This window comes from Curcuma longa, chromosome 2 (genome assembly GCF_044706935.1).
Source record: "Curcuma longa cultivar G26 ecotype Majalengka, Jawa Barat chromosome 2, ITB_CL_G26_1.1, whole genome shotgun sequence".
NCBI classification, from domain to species: domain Eukaryota; kingdom Viridiplantae; phylum Streptophyta; class Magnoliopsida; order Zingiberales; family Zingiberaceae; genus Curcuma; species Curcuma longa.
The window spans coordinates 12447946-12470594 of record NC_133862.1 but is presented as its reverse complement, the minus strand read 5'-3'; the positions used below and the strand labels follow the sequence as shown (position 1 = coordinate 12470594).

At 34.7% G+C, this 22649-nt stretch overlaps 1 protein-coding gene across 1 annotated transcript in view; it reads right to left on the bottom strand.

Moving 5' to 3' along the window:
• Window positions 1-1058: 1058 nt before the first annotated feature.
• The window catches only part of LOC141821637 (ubiquitin C-terminal hydrolase 13-like), a 47862-nt gene continuing 26271 nt past the window's right edge, over window positions 1059-22649 (bottom strand). The window contains exons 15-31 of the mRNA XM_074709008.1: window positions 19571-19693; window positions 18677-18754; window positions 18507-18595; window positions 18310-18418; window positions 18109-18177; window positions 17770-17880; window positions 15921-15976; window positions 15640-15817; window positions 15446-15547; window positions 15241-15312; window positions 14972-15037; window positions 14568-14633; window positions 14299-14385; window positions 13822-13935; window positions 3396-3470; window positions 3223-3309; window positions 1059-1545 (exon numbers count right to left, since the gene is read on the bottom strand). Of these exons, the coding sequence (XP_074565109.1) occupies window positions 1504-1545; window positions 3223-3309; window positions 3396-3470; window positions 13822-13935; window positions 14299-14385; window positions 14568-14633; window positions 14972-15037; window positions 15241-15312; window positions 15446-15547; window positions 15640-15817; window positions 15921-15976; window positions 17770-17880; window positions 18109-18177; window positions 18310-18418; window positions 18507-18595; window positions 18677-18754; window positions 19571-19693 (1524 nt within the window). The 3' untranslated portion in view covers window positions 1059-1503. The remainder of the gene's footprint in view (window positions 1546-3222; window positions 3310-3395; window positions 3471-13821; window positions 13936-14298; window positions 14386-14567; window positions 14634-14971; window positions 15038-15240; window positions 15313-15445; window positions 15548-15639; window positions 15818-15920; window positions 15977-17769; window positions 17881-18108; window positions 18178-18309; window positions 18419-18506; window positions 18596-18676; window positions 18755-19570; window positions 19694-22649) is intronic.

Genomic DNA, 22649 nt, shown 5'->3' with positions numbered 1-22649 from the left:
TCAATTTGAAAAGGAGCACCAACGAGGATGACGTTTGACAGTTAATGGCGCCAGTAGCAAAGGAATTGAGAATTGCTCGGGCAGCAACACTAACGATCTAAAGTCAATGTGAGATTTTTATTAGGATGGACAAGATTTTTATTAGGATGGACAAGAATTGAATTTTAATGAAACTAAGAATTTTTTTTTTATAATAATCAATTATAATTTTTTAATTTATTTCTTCATTGATAATTTATGAAACTGATTAGATACTGACATGGTAAATTTCATGAATTCCAATGTAAAATAATATCAGGCGACAAACACACGTAGGAGATGATTATTTCCCCATTTACTATATAAAAACTAAATTTAAAATTTGCCTATGATTATTATCTTATCTAACCTCGATAGACATATCTCCGATTCGCTGTGATATGTCGTACACGAATTTCCAGTATCGCCTCTATAGAAAAGGAATCGTCTATTATAATCAAAATATATCAAATACAACAATCCTCCATAATTCTATCAACAACAATATAATCTAAGACTTCAAGGATCGATGTCAAATAATCATTCACATGTTGTGTTTATATACATTTTTTATTGCAACAAAAAGATGATAATCGTCACCCCGTCTAGGACTACTCGACATGATCTGGGGATCAACCCTATGACCTATTGCAGTAACAACACATGTAAGTACCAACTGTATTATCCCGTGGGAGCGTTTATATGCATCTTTTATGAAACAATTGGAGAGGGCTTACATTTCGATCAGTGCATAAAACTAGAAGCAAAGAACTTTGGAATCACAATTAACGTACCAGAATATTCCAAAAATGAAGGATGAACTTCAACTAATTAAGAGAAACATTGATTATAAACTAGGCTGCAAGTCATCAATTGAAACACAGAGAAGGTGAGGAACGTTGACAATGCCTCACTTCAGCATGGCGCTCAAATGCCCATGGGAATTCAGATTGTGATTGGATCTATGATAAAAATAAAACTCTAGCTGACTCTAATAGGCGTTTTAAACTCAACCAGCAAAACTAAAGCTCAATCTATCATGGGAAAAAAAAAGATTCAGGAACAATGTGGCATTAAAAAGGGACAGCAATTCTTTTTACAAACCCGACGCATTGCTATGAACACCGACCACCATTTAAAAGTGATATATACACCCCCTTTCTCCTAACTACAAGAAAGAAGAGACAAGAATAAGACGGGACCAGCATTTCCTGTAAATTTTCTTCTAATCTTCTTTAGGCTTTTCAATAAAAATGTAATTGCAACCAAATTGGTGACCTTGGCAAACGAGGACATAAAACGGTCCAAGGAGATGATCATTAATAAGCATAGTTTCAGTTTCATGGTTTCCTCAAACCTGGCTGAGAGTGCTGTTAAGTGGGCAGGTAGTGTGCTGCCTTAAGATCAAGGATCTCAACAGCCTTTCTTGCTGTAACTTCAGCGTTGTCATTCTTTGAGTTAGAAGAAGATTGCAACCCAGAGATCTTAATTGTAGATTCTTACTGGTTTATCAAAAGTATGACGATTCTGCATGCAGTGAAAATAAATAAATAAATAACAAAATAAATAACAAATAAATTAACTATTTTGGAAACTAAATGCAGAAAATAAAATTTAACACTTCTTGGTTTCAGCAACTGTCCAATAAACAAACGGCATATGCAACCATTGAAATGTATGCAATCATATATAAGAAAGAAACTTGATCCCAGCGGGGAGAACATACTGTACTTTTGACAGGGTTTTAAGGAGCATTCTGTTCACAACCAAGAAAATTATGACTAGTCTTGGTAATACTCAGTCATTGAAATGCATCCATTCCGGAATCAAGTCATATTACCAATACACTGTGGACTCAACTTTTTGAACTTAATTAAGATGTTTTTGCTATTTTAAACACCTCTTGCCAACTATTCCAAGCACGACTTTCTAATTATCTATTCATTTGGAGAATCCGCACCAACACATCGCTGTCAGCAGCCAGATACTGAAATTTCCAATTTCAAACATGATAAACACATTGTTTGCCTACTTATCACAGGTTAGATTCTAAAGTTCAATTAAGAGATTTAGGGATATTTAGATGTCTTTGGGGTATATTTAGGGTCGAACCATTATGCTTAAAAGCTGATTTTAATACGACTGAACACCATTCAAGTTTATTTGGTGTTAGATTGGCCAATTAAGAGTAGGGACAGGTGTGGATTGATTCAATTTTGCATTGGCTCAAATTTTGCTCTGTTCAAACTTAAATCAAAGGTTTTATGGAAAACCCCATTTTAGATGACAGAATAAATGAGTTAGATTGACTTGACCCATTATGAGTTAGGGTTTTGTATTAAATCACTTTCCATCCCACAGTCTGGCACAATTTCTTCACCCTCCCCTCCTCGGTTCTTCTCCTAGATCTAATATGCAAGTCTCCAACCCTCACTCCGTCTCTTGTGTCCTACTAGGAATCACGCATCCTTGGACGCCACCTCCAATTGACTACACTCAAACTTGCCACCAGTGCCACATGAACTCATCAGCACCGTCCAGCCTTGCCCATGTGCTTGTCATTGCACCATTAGGCTGAGAGTCATGCGTGTTTGTTCCGTCACACCCTACAAACAATTCTCCACCTTTCTCACAGAAGCAGAAGGTTAAACTCCCCCTCAACCCCCCCCCCCCCCCCCCCCAGGAGTTCTTTCCTTCTGTTGCCTGCTTCTGAGGTAGGGATGAGAGTGATAGGCATCCCTCTCTTGTTGCCTCAGAACCACAAGAAGAAGATATTAAGGATTTCAGTGGGTTGAGGCCAATATTTAATCTGAGGGCACTTCAAGAACAAGAAATTCAGGGTTTTTTGTTCTATGGCTAATTTCATGTCTATGCAGTTAGTTTTATATATCTTGTTTGTTTGTGTTTCTTCTACTTCCTTGCAAGTGATGTAAGACTTTATAGTTGATTACACAACTTGATTGCTTTTCCCTGGGTTCTTTTTACAGCATGGTAAGTTTTTGAAAGTTAAAATTCTGAAAATATTAAGTTGGAATTTTTGTGTGTCTTGTCCAATGCTTATGGTTGTGTAGACCAATTAGCGTCATGCACTGTAGCATCAAAAATTTGTGGTAATTCAAATATGAATTAAAAAACTTATTTCTCCTGAAAGTCTGAAAATTATGAACTATGAAAATGGCTTTACAAAAACTAAATATAATTCACCTGATTTGCTGAATATGCCCTTTTTGAATAAGCGTCTGAGTGTTCTAGACCAAGGTACTGCTCCCAAGCTCCATAAACGTCTCTTCTCTATTTAAGAACAGAGTACTTAACACAAATGTCTCTTTTGACATACTTTACTGAATTTAATCAAAATATCTGCAAGTATAACAAACCTGAAAACATACTGAGATGATATCTGAATCCTGCAAGTAATCTGGCCGACCCGCAGACACAAATGCAAACTTCCACTATTTTAAGCTTGAAGTTAGATTTTTATACTTAACATCAGTGAAATGTAAATGATTTTTGGAGAAGTATTTAGAACCACATCAAAATCTATATATACCTACACCTAGAGGCTTTTTGTAAACATGCTTAAATAGGACAAGCTTTTACACTGTAAACTAAAGTAGGAAACATTCAAGTACTTACTCTACAGAGGCAGATTTTATATTACAATATTCAATGATTTTTCACATTACAAGCAAACTGCATATTTAATGCAATGTTCTTAAAAATAAGTTTCCAAAATTCAATTGGCACAGGAATTCCTGAGAAACATTTTTTTATCCAAATCTGCAATACTACATTGGTTATGGAAATAGTCCAGTGTTTTCTCTGACATTTTTTATTTTCTAATATTTTTCATGATAAAATTTTCCTTATTTTTAAAAAGGATCAAGCATCTGCAGCATAAATTTTAAATATTATTATAGGCCGGTGTCCAACAGTTAATGGAAATTGTATTTTATTACAAATGAAATTTCCAAATGGCTACAAAAGAAATTACTCTACTCTCTCATTTATTCATACAAAAGCATAAAATCGCCTCTCCTATAGCCACTTAGGTTAGATGGTCTACATTCACTGTGACTCATGCCTCTACTTTCGAGAAATAATAAAATAGAAGAATGAGGATGATGAAAGATTGTTGTGGTGTTGTCAACGTTAAGGATTCATTATTTGATGAAGAGATCCCCACAGACATCTCAATTCTTGCTCAACATATTGAAGAGGTTGAAACTAGAGAAGCTACAAGTGAAGATGCAGTTTTCTAGTGAGACTTTTGCAACGTAAATATCCACCAAAACAACATCTCAATCCCAAGCGCTATAAAAGGTTATAAGCAATAGTAAAGGGAAAGCTTCTACAGTCGCTAGCAAAGGGAACCTATGTATATTCACATCTTACATATGTGTGCATTCCAGTTTCAATTGTGTCAATCATAGTCCACAATAATAATTAACCAATATATATTAATGGGCATTTGGAGAAACCAATTCCAACACTAAATGTCTTGAGAGTAGTATTTGATTAAGTTCTTAAACATATAGGGTGTATATCACTTAGATGTTACAATACTTGGTGCATCCATTAAATTTTTTTTATTAATAAGGTATAATCATTAGTTGAATTTTTCATCATATTTTTGAAATTTGTTCCAAAATTCTAATTCATTTGCCTTTTGAATTGATATAAGCTTCTATTTGGAGTTAAAGAAGGCAAATGTAACGGACTAACATTCATTTGAATAGTTCTCAATACACTTTAGAGCATATTGAAGTATGTCAAGTGTCCATAGTGGATGGAATCAAGATTTATCATGTTATCAGAAGACCAAAACTCTAATTTAGAACAATACTTGAAACCTTTTGATTAGCATAGAACATCTATAAGCAATGTTAGAGTCAAGCATTGTTTGAAATATCATACTATGCAGGGTGAAACTATCAAAACGTATCATTTCCAATAATTACCAAAACTCAATAGACAATGTCTCTTTCCTCCTTCAACCTCCAAACCATTATTTGCAATATGCATTGGAACATCGGCATGATACCAAAAATATTGTCGTTCCCGTTAAAGAACAAAATTTTGACATGACTCAAGATTTTGAACATTGGTTCCAAGGTTCAAAATTTCAAGTCGTACTAGAGTTTCAACTTTTGATAGGAACTCTCAAGGTTCGAAAGGTTGAGTCATGCCAGAGTTTTGACTTTTGATTAAAACAATACTATTTTGGTATCTTGTTGAGGTTCCCAAGTATGGTGTCAGGGGCAAATTGAAGGTGAAAAAAAGAGAAAGAGATTAAAAAAAAAAAGAAGATAAAGTAACTATATGCTTAAGTTCAATCTTTGTTTTTGATTTGTGTGAATTATGCATATGTTTTTGTATTATTTGATATATATTTGTTGCATTACATGAATATATTTTATGTAAACTTCTAATATTTGTATTCATTTTATCTTTTTAGTTTGGATGACTGTGTTTTATGTTTTGTATTGACAGGAAATGAAGATCTTGGAGTTGGTACATCCTTGGTCAAATTTAAAGAGACACATGGTAGAATGATCCACGGCCAGCCCGTAGATCATTTAGGAATTCCACGGTTGTAGATCATTTAGGAATTCAAATTAGCCCGTGGAGCATCAACTGGAGCAAGCAGCAAGAATCACGTTCATCTCGTGGTAGCCACCACGGTCATGATTGATATTGAATTAAAGCGGAGAATCATGGCAGAACGATCCATGGCCAACCTGTGGAACATTCCACTGTCGTGGATTGTTAGGACAAATCAACGACGATGCCCTTTTACTTAGGAAATTATGTTAGGATTCTCGAACTATAAAAATAACAAGGGCGGCGATTTGGAGACATCTGGTGACAAGAGATCAAAAAGGGGAGTCACGAAGAAGACAAGAGATTCTGAACGTCCAAGAATACATGAAGATCTTCAAAAGACATTGACAACATCTACAATCAAGTTCTTCCACTTCTTACTCTTTATTCTGAGATTGTAGAATCCTATTATTGATTTCAATGGATTGTATCTTCAACGTTATTGAGTAGTTTCTTTATTCTAAAATGGAGTAGCCTGATAACAATATCGACATTGAAGTTTGATTTCCTTCTCATATTAATATTATGATTATCTTGATTTAATTCTAGTGTGTTCAATACTTTATGTGCTTAGAAATTAAGGGATGAACTGAGAGGTGAACCTTAGTTTCGGAACTATACAGTGAATATTAAGGATCTTAAAGGGTTTAACCTGATTCAACTACCATAAGAATAGGAGTTGCGTTAGAATAGATACATCGTTGTATTTCGAGAGGAAACATCGACTACACAAGGATAATTCACCTTCAAGATAAACTTAACATTGGAAGAGAAATCATAACGGAATTGTTGATACTCATCGTGGTGAAACCGAAATCTTAAAATGTCTTAAGATTTGGTTTCCTAATTAGATCACTATTCAATTTTCTCGGTTCATTTAATCTCTCATTACCGCCATTTTTCTCGTCACAATTTCATCTAGATAGTCTACTTTGTATGTAACTGGTAGTCAACAATGCAGTACCATAGGACGATATTTTATTACTTCACGATGACCTTGCACTTGCAGTTTCACAGAAACAATTTTCTATCTTAAATAGTATAATTTTAATATTATTTTATATGGATACAAATTATAAAAACTCCGCCCGTGACGAATTAACCTCATCATGGTCGATCCCAAGCCCGGATAAAGGAGGGATGTGTTAGGTTGCCAGCCAACGTTAAATTAAGACAAATGTTCAATGAATGAATCCATTAAACTATTGTGCTAATGCTAGGTTGTTCCCCGGAAGGAACACGTTGTAGAGTTCGACTGTACTGTCTTGACAATGATCGCTACATCTTCAGAACTCCGGTGTAATGATAAATATGCAAGAATTTGCGTTGCAGGGCCCGACAGTAACATATCAGCAAGGACCGCTACATCTCTACGAGAACTTAAGTGTAGTGTTAAATAGGTAAATGTTCTCTCACCATAAGTTGGATAAGAACAAATATTATAGAAAAATTAATAGTCTAAGAGTTGAAACATGGAACATAGGAATCCTCACTAGTAAAGCAATGTAGGTAGTAGATACGATAATTATGAAAAGAATTAATATTTTATCTGTACAAGAGACAAATAGAAAGGCGAAAAAGCAAAGATGACAGAGAACTCGAATTTTAAGTTACAGTACACAGGAAAGAGTAAAACAAGAAATGGAGTGAGTATTGTTGTAGATAATTCATTAAATGGTGAAGTTGTAGAAGTAGTTAGAAAGGGAAATAGAATTATAGCTCTCAAGATAGTAGTGGAAAAAAAAACTATAAACGTTGTTAGAATATTTAGGGATAAATAATCTGTTTATTCTTTTAGAATAATTCTCCTAGAATAAGTCGTTATATTCATGTATAAATAAGGGGGTTATCCCTTGTAAAGCACATGGAAAAGATCTTGGGTTTAATAAGGATGGAAAATATCTCCATTGGCATGAGGCCTTTTGGGGAGTTTTTTCTTTTCCAAGAGAAATTAAAACTCAATTTGGGCTTAGGCCCAAAGTGGACAATGATAATGCACGTGAGTATCTATCTACTTCATTTCAAACTTTTTTGGACCCATAGTGTGTTGCATCGAACGTCTTGTCCTCATACCCCTCAACAGACTAAGTTGCTGGATGAGCCATGATCTTGAGACCACCCATGTGCTTTGAATTCTCATGTTCCTCTTCAAGGAAGTGGGTGCTCCCGTGCATCTGATCTCATCAATCGCAGGACCAGACACCAGGTGAAAGTCCTATAGGTCGGGTGACCGAGGGGCAAAAAGTCCTAGTTGCGGCTAGGTGAAAGTCCTTAGGTCGGGTGGACCGACCTAAGGCAGGTTTGGTGGGTCGAATTCACTGGTCCTTTGTTTGAGGGGGGGATTGTTGGGTTGCAAGGGTGCAAACATAGTCCGATCTAAAGCACATGGAAAAGATCATGGGGTTAAAGGATGGAAAAGGGAGTCTGTGGTCCTTTGTTTGAGGGGGGGATTGTTGGGTTGCAAGGGTGCAAACATAGTCCCACATCTAAAGCACATGGAAAAGATCTTCCTTAAAAGGATGGAAAATATCTCCATTGGCATGAGGCCTTTTGGGGAGAGCCCAAAGCAAAGCCATGAGGGCTTAGGCCCAAAGTGTATATGCTTTGTGGAGATACATGCATTCTTTTGTCATAAATAAGGTACTTGTAATAAGACATCTTTTTCATATTATTTTTCATATATGTCACCTGTTGTACTTTGATTCAGTCGTTCGGAGTTGTTTTCTCTTTTTCAATCTTTTTTCTATGAAATTAAAACTCAATTTGGTATTTCTATTCGAAATTTACAGTGATAATGCACGTGAGTATCTATCTACTTCATTTCAAACTTTTTTGGCATCTCATGGTGTGTTGCATCGGACGTCTTGCTATTTTGGAGTTGCTGAACGCAAGAATCGTCATCTTCTTAAGGAGGAGTCTTCTCCATTCTCATGTTCCTCTTCAGTTTTGGGATGACGCTGTTCTTACTACATGCTATCTCATCAATCGCATGCCTTCTTCCACTCTACAAGGTTAGATACCTCATCATGCCATGTTCATCCTTTACCACCTAAGGTTTTTGGTTCTTTGTTTTGCTCAGCCTCGATCCTGGCATTGACAAACTCTTCGCCTCGTCCTCCATCTTAAAAAGGGTACAAGTGTTATTCCATCTTCGTCGGTACTTCATCTCTGCTGATGTCACGTTCTTTGATTCGGTTCGCCTCGGATCTCCGTCCGAGTTTTCTCCTTCTACGCCTACACCACTTCCCATGTCACCTCTACATTCCCATTACAAGGCATCTTGCTTTGCCACCGCCCACCACTAACACTATGGACACATTTTTGGAGCCAAGTCTTTCGTTCCACTCGTAATCCTTCTCCTTATTATGTTTCTTTGAGTTATCATCGTGTTTCTCCTTCCTATTTTGCTTGTCTTTCCTCCTTGTCGTCTGTTTCTCTTCCGAAGACTGCAGGTGATGTCTTTGCCCATCCAGGATGGAAACAGGCTATGCTCGATGAAATGTGTGCCTTACAAAGCAGTGGGACTTGGGACCTCGTTCCTCTACCGCCAGAGAAGTCAGTTGTCGGTTGTCGATGGGTATATACAGTGAAGGTTGGTCCAGACGGAAAGGTTGACCGACTTAAAGCTCGCCTCGTTGCTAAAGGATATACTCAAATCTTCGGATTGGATTATGGGGACACTTTTTCTCCTGTTGCCAAGATGTCTTCTGTGCGCTTATTCCTGTCCATTGCTGCAATTCGACATTGGCCTCTTTATCAGTTGGATATCAAAAATGCTTTCTTACATGGTGACCTGCTCGAAGAAGTCTACATGGAGCAACCTCCGTGTTTTGTTGCTCAGGGGGAGTCTTCTGGTCTTGTATGTCGCCTGCGGAAATCTTTATATGGCCTCAAGCAGTCTCCCAGAGCATGGTTCGGTAGATTTAGTACTGTAATTCAACAGTTTGGCATGACTCGGAGTGAGGCTGACCATTCTGTCTTTTATCGTCACTCATCTGCTGGTTGCATCTACTTGGTAGTTTATGTTGATGATATTGTTATCACAGGTAGTGATCATCTCGGGATTTCACAGGTGAAGCAACATCTTTTCAAACATTTTCAGACAAAAGATCTCAACAAACTCAAATATTTTTTGGGGATAGAAGTAGCACAGTCTAAAGATGGGATTATCATATCCCAAAGGAAGTATGCAATGGATATTCTAGAAGAAACAGACATGTTAAACTCAAAGGCAGTTGACACTCCAATGGATCCTAATATCAAGCTCATGCCAAATCAGGGGGAGCCTCTTCCAGATCCTGAACGATATAGGCGATTAGTTGGGAGACTAAGCTATCTTACTGTTACTCGTCCGGATATCTCATTTGCAGTAAGTGTAGTAAGTCAGTTTCTCAACTCTCCATGCAAGGAACATTGGGATGCTGTGACTCGCATTATTCGATATATCAAAAGCACTCCAGGAAAGGGTCTTCTGTACGAAGACAAAGGACATACTCGAGTCGTAGGGTATTCTGATGCAGATTGGGCAGGATCTCCCATTGATAGGAAATCTACTTCTGGTTATTGTATATTTGTCGGAGATAACCTTGTTTCTTGGAAAAGCAAAAAGCAGAATGTTGTGGCAAGATCCAGTGCAGAGGCAGAATATCGAGCTATGGTCATAGCCAGTCAAGAGCTTATATGGCTCAAACAGTTACTTCAAGAGCTAAGATTTGGAGAGGTTACACAAATGTCACTTATATGTGACAACCAAGCCGCCATGCATATTGCTTCGAATCCAGTTTTTCATGAGAGGACAAAACATATTGAAGTCGACTGTCACTTTGTCAGAGAGAAAGTCATATCTGGTGAAATATCTACTAGTTTTGTTAACTCACAGGATCAACTAGCAGATATATTCACCAAGTCACTGAGAGGTCCTCGAATTGACTACATATGTAACAAGCTGGGTACATATGATTTATATTCTCCAGCTTGAGGGAGAGTGTTAGAATATTTAGGGATAAATAATCTGTTTATTCTTTTAGAATAATTCTCCTAGAATAAGTCGTTATATTCATGTATAAATAAGGGGGTTATCCCTTGTAATAAGACAAGTCTTTTTCATATTATTTTACAAACGTAATTAACATATGCACCTCAAGTAGATTAGATTAATATATCAAATCAAGATTTTGGAACGACCTAGATAAAATATTACAAAACATTCGCCCAATGAAATGATTTTAATAGGAGGCGATCTAAATAGACATGTCGGAGAGAAAAATAAGGAATATGAGAGGGTGCATAGGGGATATGAGTTGGAACAAGAAATAAAAAAAATAAAACTATATTGAATTTTGCAATAGTATGTGACTAATACTAGCTAATATATTTTTTAAGAAAAAAAAACACTTAGTCACATTCAAAAGAAGGAATAATAAATCGCAAATTGACTTTATTACGATTAGGAAGAAAGATAAAAAGATTTGTAAAGATTACAAGATAATTCTTAAAGAAAGTTAACTACCCAACATATGTTAGTAGTGTTGGATATACACCTCAACATAATATTAATAGAAGTAAAATATACACGGCTCCTAGAATTAAGTGGTGGAAGTTAAAAGATGAAAAACAAAACATATTTAAGGAGAAGATAGGAGTACAAGTATTAGGTAAAATATATAATAACTCTAATACAATATGAGATAAGATGGTATCAAAGTTGAAAATAGTAGTCAAGAATGTACTCGGTGAGTCAAAAGGGCATGCACCACCAAATCAATAATCTTGGTGATGGAAGAGAAAGTACAAGAGAAAGTAAGAAAAAATGAACAACCTATAAAGAATTATATATTTGCAAGAACGAGAAAAACTTTAAAAATATATATATATAATATTGAAGAAAGAGCCTAAGAAAGCAATGAATGAAACTAAGAATGAAACTTTTGAATGATTATATCGAAAATTAGATACAAAAGAAAGGGAAAGAAACATTTATAAGATAGCTAAAGTGAGAGCGAAAAATAAAAATCTTATCCAAATAAGATGTATTAAAGATGAATGCAATATGGTGCTAATAAATGATGGAGAAATAAAAGAGCGGTGAAAAAGATACTTTCATCAACTTTTTAATGAAGGTTTAGGTGACCAACTTAATCTAGATAATTTAAGTAGGTCAAATGAGTATAGAAATCTAAATTTTTATCCTAGAATTGAAACTTTAGAAGTAGAACAAATATTAATTGGGATGCAAAATGAAAGTCGTTGGACCATATGATATTCCGATAGAGATATAAAAGTGTTTAGGGAAACAAGGTATTGAATGACTTATAAATTATTTTTACATGATATTGAAAACAAAAAAATGCTTGATTAATAGAGAGTAAGTACTCTAGTACCCATATATAAGAATAAGGAAGACGTATAAAATTGTACAAATAATAGGGATATTAAATTAACGAGTCATACCATGAAACTTTAAGAAAAAATAATAATAAAAGATTAAGGATACCACGGAGACTGAAAATCAATTTGGATTCATGTCTGGAAGATCAACAATAGAAGTTATATATCTTTTTAGGTAACTAATTAAAAAGTATCGAGAGCAAAAATATGATATACACATGGTATGTATGAAAATGTAATGACCAGAGTAAAGACTTCAAGCGGATTAACTGAAGCATTTCCAATAAAAATAGAATTACATCAAGGATCAACTCTAAGTCATTATCTTTTTACATTAATCATGTACGAACTCACTAAACACATTCAAAACACAGTACCGTGGTGCATGTTGTTTGCAGATGATATTATTTTGATAGATAAGATATAAGAAGGTGTAAATGTTAAACTCGAATTTTAACGGAAAACACTAAAAGTAAAATATTTTAGGCTTAGTAGAATAAAGACAGAATATATGAAATTTAAATTTAGCAATATTAGACGTAATGAGACAATTATTAAGATAGGAGATAACGAGTTGTTTGGACTGAGAGCTTTAAGTATTTAAGGTATGTTTGCAAGACGATGAAGGAATTGAGAGACATGTCTTATATAGAATACAAGCAAGATGACTAAAATGGAAGAGAACATCGGGTGTTTATACGATCGTAAAGTACCTCTAAAACTTAAAGGAAAGTCTTACAAAACGACAATTAGACCTGCTATGTTATATGGCGCTGAATGCTAGGCTATAACTCGAGCACATAAACAGAAGATGAGAGTTGCAGAGATAAGAATGTTAAAATGGATGTGTGGGCATACGAGGATGAACAAAATAAGAAATGAGAACGATACAGAGAAAGTCGGAGTTACATCTATTGAGGAAAAAACTCCAAGAGATATTTAAAATGATACGAACATATACTTAGACGGTCAGCAAATGCTCTAGTTAGGCGATGTGAAACTATGGCAAATACGTACATCAAACGTGGAAGAGGAAGATCAAAGAAGACTTAGTTAGCAACAATAAAACAAGATAAATTTTATTTAAGTATAGATGATGATATAGTAGGGGATAGAGCCCAACGGCATCGAAGGATCCATATAGTCAACCCCACCTAGTGGAATAACGCCTGATTATCATTGTTATTGTTGTTGTTGTTGTTGTTGTTGTTGTTGTTGTTATTGAATGGATACACACTATAAAATATCTTAGTTCATGCTCATTCACATGTTTAACACAACGATATAAAAGATATTTTTTGTGCCAAGTAGTATCAACTATTTCGCTTGGCACAATATAAGATTTCAAACCATGACTAATCTAACCAAATTGAGCTAGCTATATAGCACCTATCCCTTGAACTGTATGCAACCTTAAATCACTAGAAGTATTTAAATTTCTTAAATCATTTTAAAATTTTATTATTCCATCTTCATTCTAGCCCTCACAATTTCAACGCTAATTGATTCAACTTGTCTACTTATACTCATATAGAATTGACCAATCATCTTAACTATCTTTCTCAGTTATCATGTATTAAAGCTAGAACTAATATCCCCTAATAAACTAGCATTTTATATGTCATCTTTTCTAATAAGCCTGCATACTAGCTTTTTATACATTGACGGCCCAACACAAAATGCAAACACCCACCAACATTAAAAAAGAAATTCAATGTAGTAGCGACACATCAATTGTTTAGAGGAAAAAGGGGGTTTCAGAAGAGAAACAGGAAATCCCTGCAATTAAGTAATACATAAGAAAACAGTTACCTTAGAGAATTCTTCATCTAGAATTTGAAGTTTCTTCTGAATACGTACTTTCACTTCAGCTAGAGTTTCATCTTCACGAATAACCATGAAAAAGGGTTCCCCAAAGTTCTGAATCTGTCAAAGAACCAAATACCATCATTGTTAGTTAAAAGACATGCATTATCAGTACAAACTAAGTTCAGGGGAGCCAAACTGTAGGTTGCATGAGGGTAACAAAATAACCATACCTCCAGTCAGAGCGAAAAGAACATCTTTCAGGTGAAGTAAAAAAGACCATTAATAGCTAGATCAATTTAATATAAACAAGTAAACCATTTGAATGACAAAAGAGGGATATTCAATAGGTGATGCTTTCTTGTTAGCAAATAATGAGTACATCTAATTCCACAACAAAATACTCAGCCCCTATAGCAGAAATAAACACTTTATGATGCATTACTTTATGAGAAGGGAAAGATGCAAATGAAGACTACAAACCATCTGATTCTGATTTGGATCTTTCATGAAATGGTATACATGAATTAAGCGATCTTGGGGACCAAGGTTCTTCTCTTCCTCTGGAATCTATGCAGCAAGAAAAAATGACAATTACAAAGTAATACACATTTCAAAAAAGGGAAGTTAAACATGAATGGAAGCAAATTCATCTCGAGATGGAAATGCTTATTCAGAAAAATAAACATTTGAATTATAAATAAGCACATAACCATAGAAAGAACAAACTAATAACATAACTTAAAACTAACCTCCTCTACTCGCAATGTCCAATACTGATCATTTATGTTCTCTATTTTCTCACCAGGAGGAAAAATCTGAAACCAAAAGAAATCGCAGTAGTTAAGCCCAAAACATGAGTCATTTGGCAGATAAGAGGCAATCAAATCTAATATCATAAATTGCAGCTTGTTAGAAGGATCTGTAGTGAAGATTCTGTCTAATGTTATGGTCTAAACTGAAATGTTTAAAACTCACCAAAGTTCCAAAACCTAAAATTAGACAAATAAAATCATCCAAATGAGTTATGCTCACTATTATCTCAGTTTCCAAGGATTAGACCAAGATGCATAGGGGCGTTCCAATAGGAAAAGATCAGCCATGAACAACAGCAGAAGGTTAAAAGGATATAGCTTGCCGAATGCCAATGGATTACCTTGTATATCTTGTGATAAAAGACCTCAATCAATCGAAGATCAGCATTAGGATGTGAAAGATCAACCTGCTTAAACCAATGGGTAGTGGAGTCAAACATTTCCAAACCATACATTTAAGTCTATTATTTCAAGCATGTCATCCTGTTAGATTACCATGATAAAGATTCTATATTACAAAGGACTTTTACATGAACAATATAGTGAAACAAAAGAGAGCATGTAGTTCTTTACAAAGGAAGCAAACAAGATTCTGCAATAGTTACATCACCTTTGTCTTTAGATCATTGATTACATCAGCAACAATACTATTCTTTGGCAATCTTATGCTATGAATTGCAACCTGAAAGAAAACACAGTATAAATGCATACAAAATAGTTGACAAAATTGAACATGGTAAATCCTATGAAAGAAATCTATTATTAAGCATGAAGTTGACAATGCTATATAAAATAATAACAGTGGTAAAATAAACCTCATCCTTAGTGGCATGATGAAATGCAACTTTCAGAGCTTTTAAACCTTGCAATTCAGGTAATGGTATGTCGAGCACTTCATAGTACAGTATATCAGAACTCTGTAATAAACAAAAATATTAGACTCTAGCATACAGCACACAAGCTGAAACTAAAAATAATAATAATAATCAAGTAGGAAAAAAGGGTAAACCAGGGACAAATGGACAAGCATGTCAGAAAGCTGATCCACCCCTCTAAATTTGATGGGTTGAGGTTTAGGCTGCTGAGAGTAGCAGTTATGCGGTGTAAGTCGGATTTTTGATGGATCATCCAGGCCAAGTTGGCCTGCTACTTTTTCCACAACAGTATCATATGAATCAAGCTTTGACCTTTACAAAAGCAAAAGGATTATCAGATCCGCATAGAGTTGAATCATGTACACCAAACCCACTACAATAAACAAAAAGCACATAATAAAGATTGAGTACTTACAGCTCTATGCTAAAATCTTCTTCTTTTGGCTTCTCTAACAATCGAAAATGAACCACCTATATATCATCACATGATTAAGAACAAAATCAGGAAAATAAATTAGGATAAAGATGTTAGTAGCTAGAGAATAGGAAAGCAATTCAATTGTGGTATGCAGTACATAACAATCAGTGTAATGTTGAAGAGGAACTTCATCCTAAAATTATAGATCACTTGGGAGGATCACCCCTCAATAAAAGCACAATATGAATGCCCACACTTATCAAAGGAGTTCTATAGGCATGAAGCAGAAGCACCCCAGCCTTAACACACCTCACACCCATCACAAAAAGATGCACAGATTTAGTTATGTCATATTGAAACGGAGAAGAGCTCAATCCTGAAATGACTAGCACTTGGAGGATGCCCCCATATAAACAAGTGTAAAATGGCACAATGCTATATAAAATAATAACAGTCGTCCATGCTATTATCAAGTCTTTAGTTGACAATCACTATTCTTTCCTGCTTCACCCTGAACTTCACAATCATCTAGAGAAGGCTTAACTTTATAGGTAATTGTTAGTTTGTTACTAAATGTACCAAAATATGTTTTACATCCATACAATGTTTTATCAAAATACAAATATAGGCTTTTCAGAATCTAGATTAAACAGATTTGTGGTCTTCATGAAAAACTTCACACGTGCATAATTATTCCGGTAAAAATACAAGCTGAAGATAACTATTTGAATATTGATTTATGCTTAGCATGCAATTATATATGGTGCCAAACTAAATATAATGCTGAAAACTGCAACATCATTTGAGGCTCAAAATCTCAAGCTATGCCAGAATTTCAATCTTTAACTATAACGATATTATTTCAGTACCATATCGGTGTTCCAACATATGATGCCCATAGAGAATTGGATAGGGAAGGAAGAAGATGAAAAAGAAGAATAAAAACACCAAGTATATTCCTAACTTTCATATGGAATGGTGCAGATTTGACATTGTATTATATAGACAAAAGCTTACAAAAATAACAAATATTATTTCAATTCATCATGACGCATTTAGTAAAATGTCAAAGGGTACTGAATATTAATATAATATAATACTCATCGATATGATTGGCATAACACAGAATAGATATCCTACGTCAAGTATTATTGAGTTTCAATAATTTATCAAAATCTTATATTTTTGACCGTGCCACCAAAGATGGTACAAGATTTCAAACCATGATATCATCCAAAAGGTTCTTTGAGTTGATATGTTTAATTTTTAGCTGCATTGCAAGATAGAATTTGATCATGTGGATCCTCAATGGTTACAAGCTTATGTTGTAACCTTCACTTAACAACTTGGACCAAGTTACTCATTCACAGAGCAGCAATTTATCATTGCACAAGCGCTACAACACATTTAATCCATCAATCACCAACAACTTTCTAAATCGATATGATCCTTAGAAAAGTAAACTCATCAGGAGGCAGCTTCTGACATATTCCTAAAGATTAACAAACATCATAGTTTCCTTGAGTTATATTCCAGTACATGTATTATAAAGAGATTACATACATACATACTGAAATGCATCAGTCGAAAATATCTGTTTAATCCATAGAGCTTCCTTTCCGAGATAACAAAGCAAAAAAAATTTCTAAAACTAAATGTTTGGGCAACATTTGATTTGGAATATGATATCATAGGTTCAGTTCCATGCACTATTTGAATTTCCACAAGAATTGAAAAGCATAAACAACTGATTAAGGAACAATTAATATGCCTAGAGGATGTTAGGAGGACATGAAGGTATAAGCTAATCTTGTTTATTTGATACACAAATATGACAAATATATACCTGTCGATTACGGATATATTCCAGAAAAGATGGAACGTCAGGATAACGGATTTGATCATTGCATCCCAATGGAAGTGATTTCTGATAACATATAATATCACCATCTTCCAACTACAAGCATTGGGAAACAAAAATCTAAGATTATAACTCAATTCATACAAAATATGACCCAGACCCTTGTGCAGGTTTCAATTTTAAAAAATTGGCTCCATAAGCCACTCGACTGTATGACATGTGGGAGATTTAGAGACTCCGACATGCAAATTTCTTCACCTTCTTCATCCATTATTAAGTGATTAGATAACAATTAGACATCATTGGTCTATGCTTTAGACTAACCTGGCTAGAATGGAAAGGAACATTATTGTCAATATGGTCGCACATCACATTCGGCTCAAATTTTATTTCCTGACAATTGTTTAAGAAGTAAATATAATAAGCAAACAAAAGAATTTTAACAAACGCATAGTAACAAATTCAACAATGATATACAGCATCAAAGGTGAAAGTTGATCATATAGAGTTTTCTAAAAGATATACCTCAAAAAGCTGAATTTCAACGCTTGGTGAAAAGCCGGCCATTTCGTTCAGTTTTGACAGTATATCTGCAGGTTTTCCAAGCGCCTTCACAAACAACCTTCCAACATATCTGAATATAATAATGGGTCAAAAGCAGAAAGGCAAGGTGTTATTTGAAAAAAAAAAACAGATTTATTGGTAGGAAAATAAATGAATACCTAAGCTCTTCCTTCTCAGGGTCATAAAACTTAAAGAAAAGCAATATGTCTTCCTTCGTTTTATCAGGTAGAGGACAAGGGTGTAAATCCTGGAGGAAAGTAGTAAAAACCAAGTACCATTGGTTATTGAAAAATGCATGTAAATAAAAATAGGAATCATAAGTAATTACCAGTCCAAGTTCTACTTCTAGGAATAGCTTAAGCTCATGATTCTGCATTTTATTAGATATCTCCCTCAACTGCCCAACCTATATAGAAGGGAAAAAATGCTAAGTAATACATAAAATGACCAAGACAGGTGTTCATATTTAAAAACATAGAGAAGTGCATAGGGAGAAACATAGAAAAAAAAGTACTAAAAAGGAAAAGTAAGAGATGCCAAATAAAGACAGCTAATGAACCAAAATAAACAGCCAAAAGTAAAGAATTACACCAATCATGTGGCAAGATGAAAGAATAGATAACAAATGAAATGATGACTAGATGACTGAACATCATCTCATCTAAATTCTTATGAAGACAAAAAAACAAACTTAACAGTTTATCAAGAATTAAAAATACGAGCGAATAGAATAATGCATGCATCATATGAATAATTGATTTGCCATGTAATTAAAAACCAACTTCATTTCCATGTACATTTAATAAAAACAATGAAGGAAAATTTTGAGTTCAATTTCCTAAATTCCAAGTCTTCCCAGATTTTTTTCCTCCAAAGACCGGTAGGAAATTCTCCATACGAGAAAAGTTTATCTGCATGTTATGTTCACGCAAATGCAATGATTACAATTTGTCTTTAAAAAGAGCCATTTTTAACTTTCTCATTGCAATATGACAGTATATGGCAAAATACATGCAATCCTACGTGTCTTAATTAATCTTAACCAGGAAAGAAAAAACACATTTGATGGGCAATGCATTTGGGCAGTAATAAGATCTTAGCAAACAACCTTAAAAGCAAGAAACAGAAAGAACCAATAAGGACACAGACAAGTAATAATAAAAAAGCAAGACAGCAATTCCATACGAAATTAAAATCAACACAAGCATCAGCATTAACTTACAGATTCTGCTTCTTGTTGAGTACTTAAAGGCCTGATTGGGCGGTATGTGTTGTTCTGTCGTTTAGCCCACAACCAAAATCGCTGAAAGTGAACAGGTACACCAAATTCTTTGGCAACCTCCTCCTGTCAGCCCATATATCAAATCAAGTAAGGGTGAAGAAATAGATATTTCACGTTTACTCCCAAATGAATATAGTAAAATCAATTCATAGTAATATACATAAAAAAAACAATGTAAAGCAATTATCATCGTGAATCCATGCCTGTCCCAACAATTTGAGGTTGTCTACATAAAATCATGAATGTTATCTGTATATTGAGCTACATCTTTGAGCTCAATTCAAGGCTATATTGCTAGAAATTTACCACTCAATTAAATAATTTTTTATTATAGATACTAATATTTTCATTAGTCTCCCTCTACCTCTTAATCCATCCACTATAATCAATTATAGTCTTCCAATATATAAAAGTTATGTTCGCCCTTGAACATATTTACACCATCTTACCATCTTAATTCCTTTTGTCTCATTTATTGATCAATTGGAGCAACACCTAATTGCTCTTGAATATTATTTTAATTGTGTCCTTTCTAGTAACTAAGATGGTATCAACATGTTCAAAGGCAATAATAAATTTTATAATTAGAATAATTAAATTGATTAGAGTGGAAGATCTAGAAAAAGAGGTGACCAAAAGAATTTAGTTAACATAGTACAGTGTAATTTGATTCCATGATGTTATCTACTTTCTACCAATTCCAATTTATCTTGATCTCAACAACTTTGCTAATCTTTAAAACAATCTTTTTCCAAATTAATAGTCAACACCCAATTCTCTTTATATGTTCAACTATACCATTAAACACTCCAATGATTCATCTTGCTCCATTTTAGATCTTATGTGAAATACATATAGCATGAATATAATCAAACTCTTCATTCCAAACTTCTCCATTGATTCTGTCTTGGGGAAATCTCATAGTATTTTCCTTAATGTTCCACCGTCTAATTCTTTAAAATTAAAAACATTCTTTTTCTTCTTAAATTTTCTACATTTTAGTCATTGTTGATTAATTAAGTATTCCCTAAGAATCTTACAATTTTTACATAAAATTGGATCTGCCTTCTTAGTAAAGAAAAACAATCTATTAGATAATGGTTACTGTCACTTGTAAAAGTAATCAAATATTCATTTTATTCATTAAGGAATTATCAACAATTATGAGATCATTATATATAGCAAAATAAAAATCCATACTACCCTCTACATTTCTTTCACCAAACCCAAACCCTCCATGTACATCTTATAATCTCCAGAGTCTCCTTACATGCCCATTTGAATCTACTGCAATAACTAGTTTTTCAATCATAGGTATATGAATAATTTCATCTAGGTTCTCCCGAAATTCAGTATTGATTTCCATTCAGTACACCTTAAGGGGCTTAAGCACTTATAATATCCAGTATCTCATTCCTAAAATCAACTTTGTCACAATAATTTTCTCTCTAGATCTCTTAACTTTGACAACTTTATCCTATAATCCTTACTAGATAATACTTACTCCATGTAATTTTTTTTTCTTTTATTGCATTTCCAAATTTTAAAACTAGCAATACCTATTTCTCCACCTATTCTCCAATTCATTCTGTCACTTGTAAGCCTATTATATTTATTTTTTTCCTAACCATCACATCTACTTATTCTAGTCATTTCCCCAAAGGTGTTCCTATATTCCAAATTGCTAACCAAATCACATAATCATAGACTAGCTTCTTTACCCACATTGGTCCACAACCAAGTGAGAACCTTGCTGATTTTGCATCATAGTCAGGAACTAATGTGAAGGGTCCAATCTAGATAACCTTATGGCACAGCTCCATAGCGTAGATTATAGTGAAAACCATTGCCTTTGAGCAGGCCTTTTTAGAGAGAAATATAAAAGTGTTTTAAAAGGTATTCTGGCTATCCTATTCAAGTACTAACTTTGATACCATGGAAGCCTAAAACAACTTAAAGAAACAAATTCCATAAGCATAGGATCTTAATGCATACTCATGAGATTAAAAATAAAAGTTATTGCATACTCATGGAGGTGCACTTCTCCCTAAAAATATTAGCACTTCTCCTTCTGCATTCATCAGTCATTTTAACAAGAAAAATATAGCAAGTGTCCTAAACCTGACAAGGGCTTCAAGGAACATTATGGGGTGGCCAAGTACTCATCAATAAATACTGACACGTTTTATATAAATACACAAAACGTTAGCTAAAATCTTTTCAAAGACAGTGTTACACAAAATTAGTAATGAAAATCAAACTAGTCACAAGCGAAAATGCTCAAATTTTTCATGCATGAACCTACAAAGCTTTTTGATGCAGGACATGGTGACAGATCCAAGACCATTGCATAGAGCAGCAAAAGCATTAATAAATATGCAAATGGAGAATGACGAGTTTCCCCATCAAAGCGAAGCGCACGGCAGCTTCTTCCACTCCGATACGTGCCCTTCGCTGAACTCGAGTGATCTGACGGCGCGGAACTCGAGCATACAGCTAGCATCGTCTCTCCTGTTGGGCTCCTTCGACTCGATCAACATGTAGAAGCTCAAGGTCACGAAGGGTGACAGCCCTTGGTTGCGCACGACCAACAATCACGTCGGAAGACAGGTGTAGGAGTTCGACCCCAGCCTTGGCACGCCCAAGGAAATCCAGGAGGTGGAGAGGGCACGAGAAGCTTTCCAACAGAGCCGGTTCGAGAAGAAACACAGTGCCGATCTGCTCATGCGGTTGCAGTTTGCAAAGAAGAATCCACTTGAAATGGACTATCCTATCATCAGGATTCAAGATGATGAAGATGTCACAAAAGAAGCTTTGACGATTTCCTTAAGAAAGGGAATTAGTTGTGTTTCTACTCTCCAAGCACGTGATGGACACTGGCTTGGGGATTATGCTGGCCCGATGTTCCTTTTGCCAGAATTGATAATAACTTTACATGTTACGGGAGCTCTAAATACTGTTCTGACAAATGAACACCAGCAGGAGATCTATCGTCGTTATCTCTACAACCATCCATCAG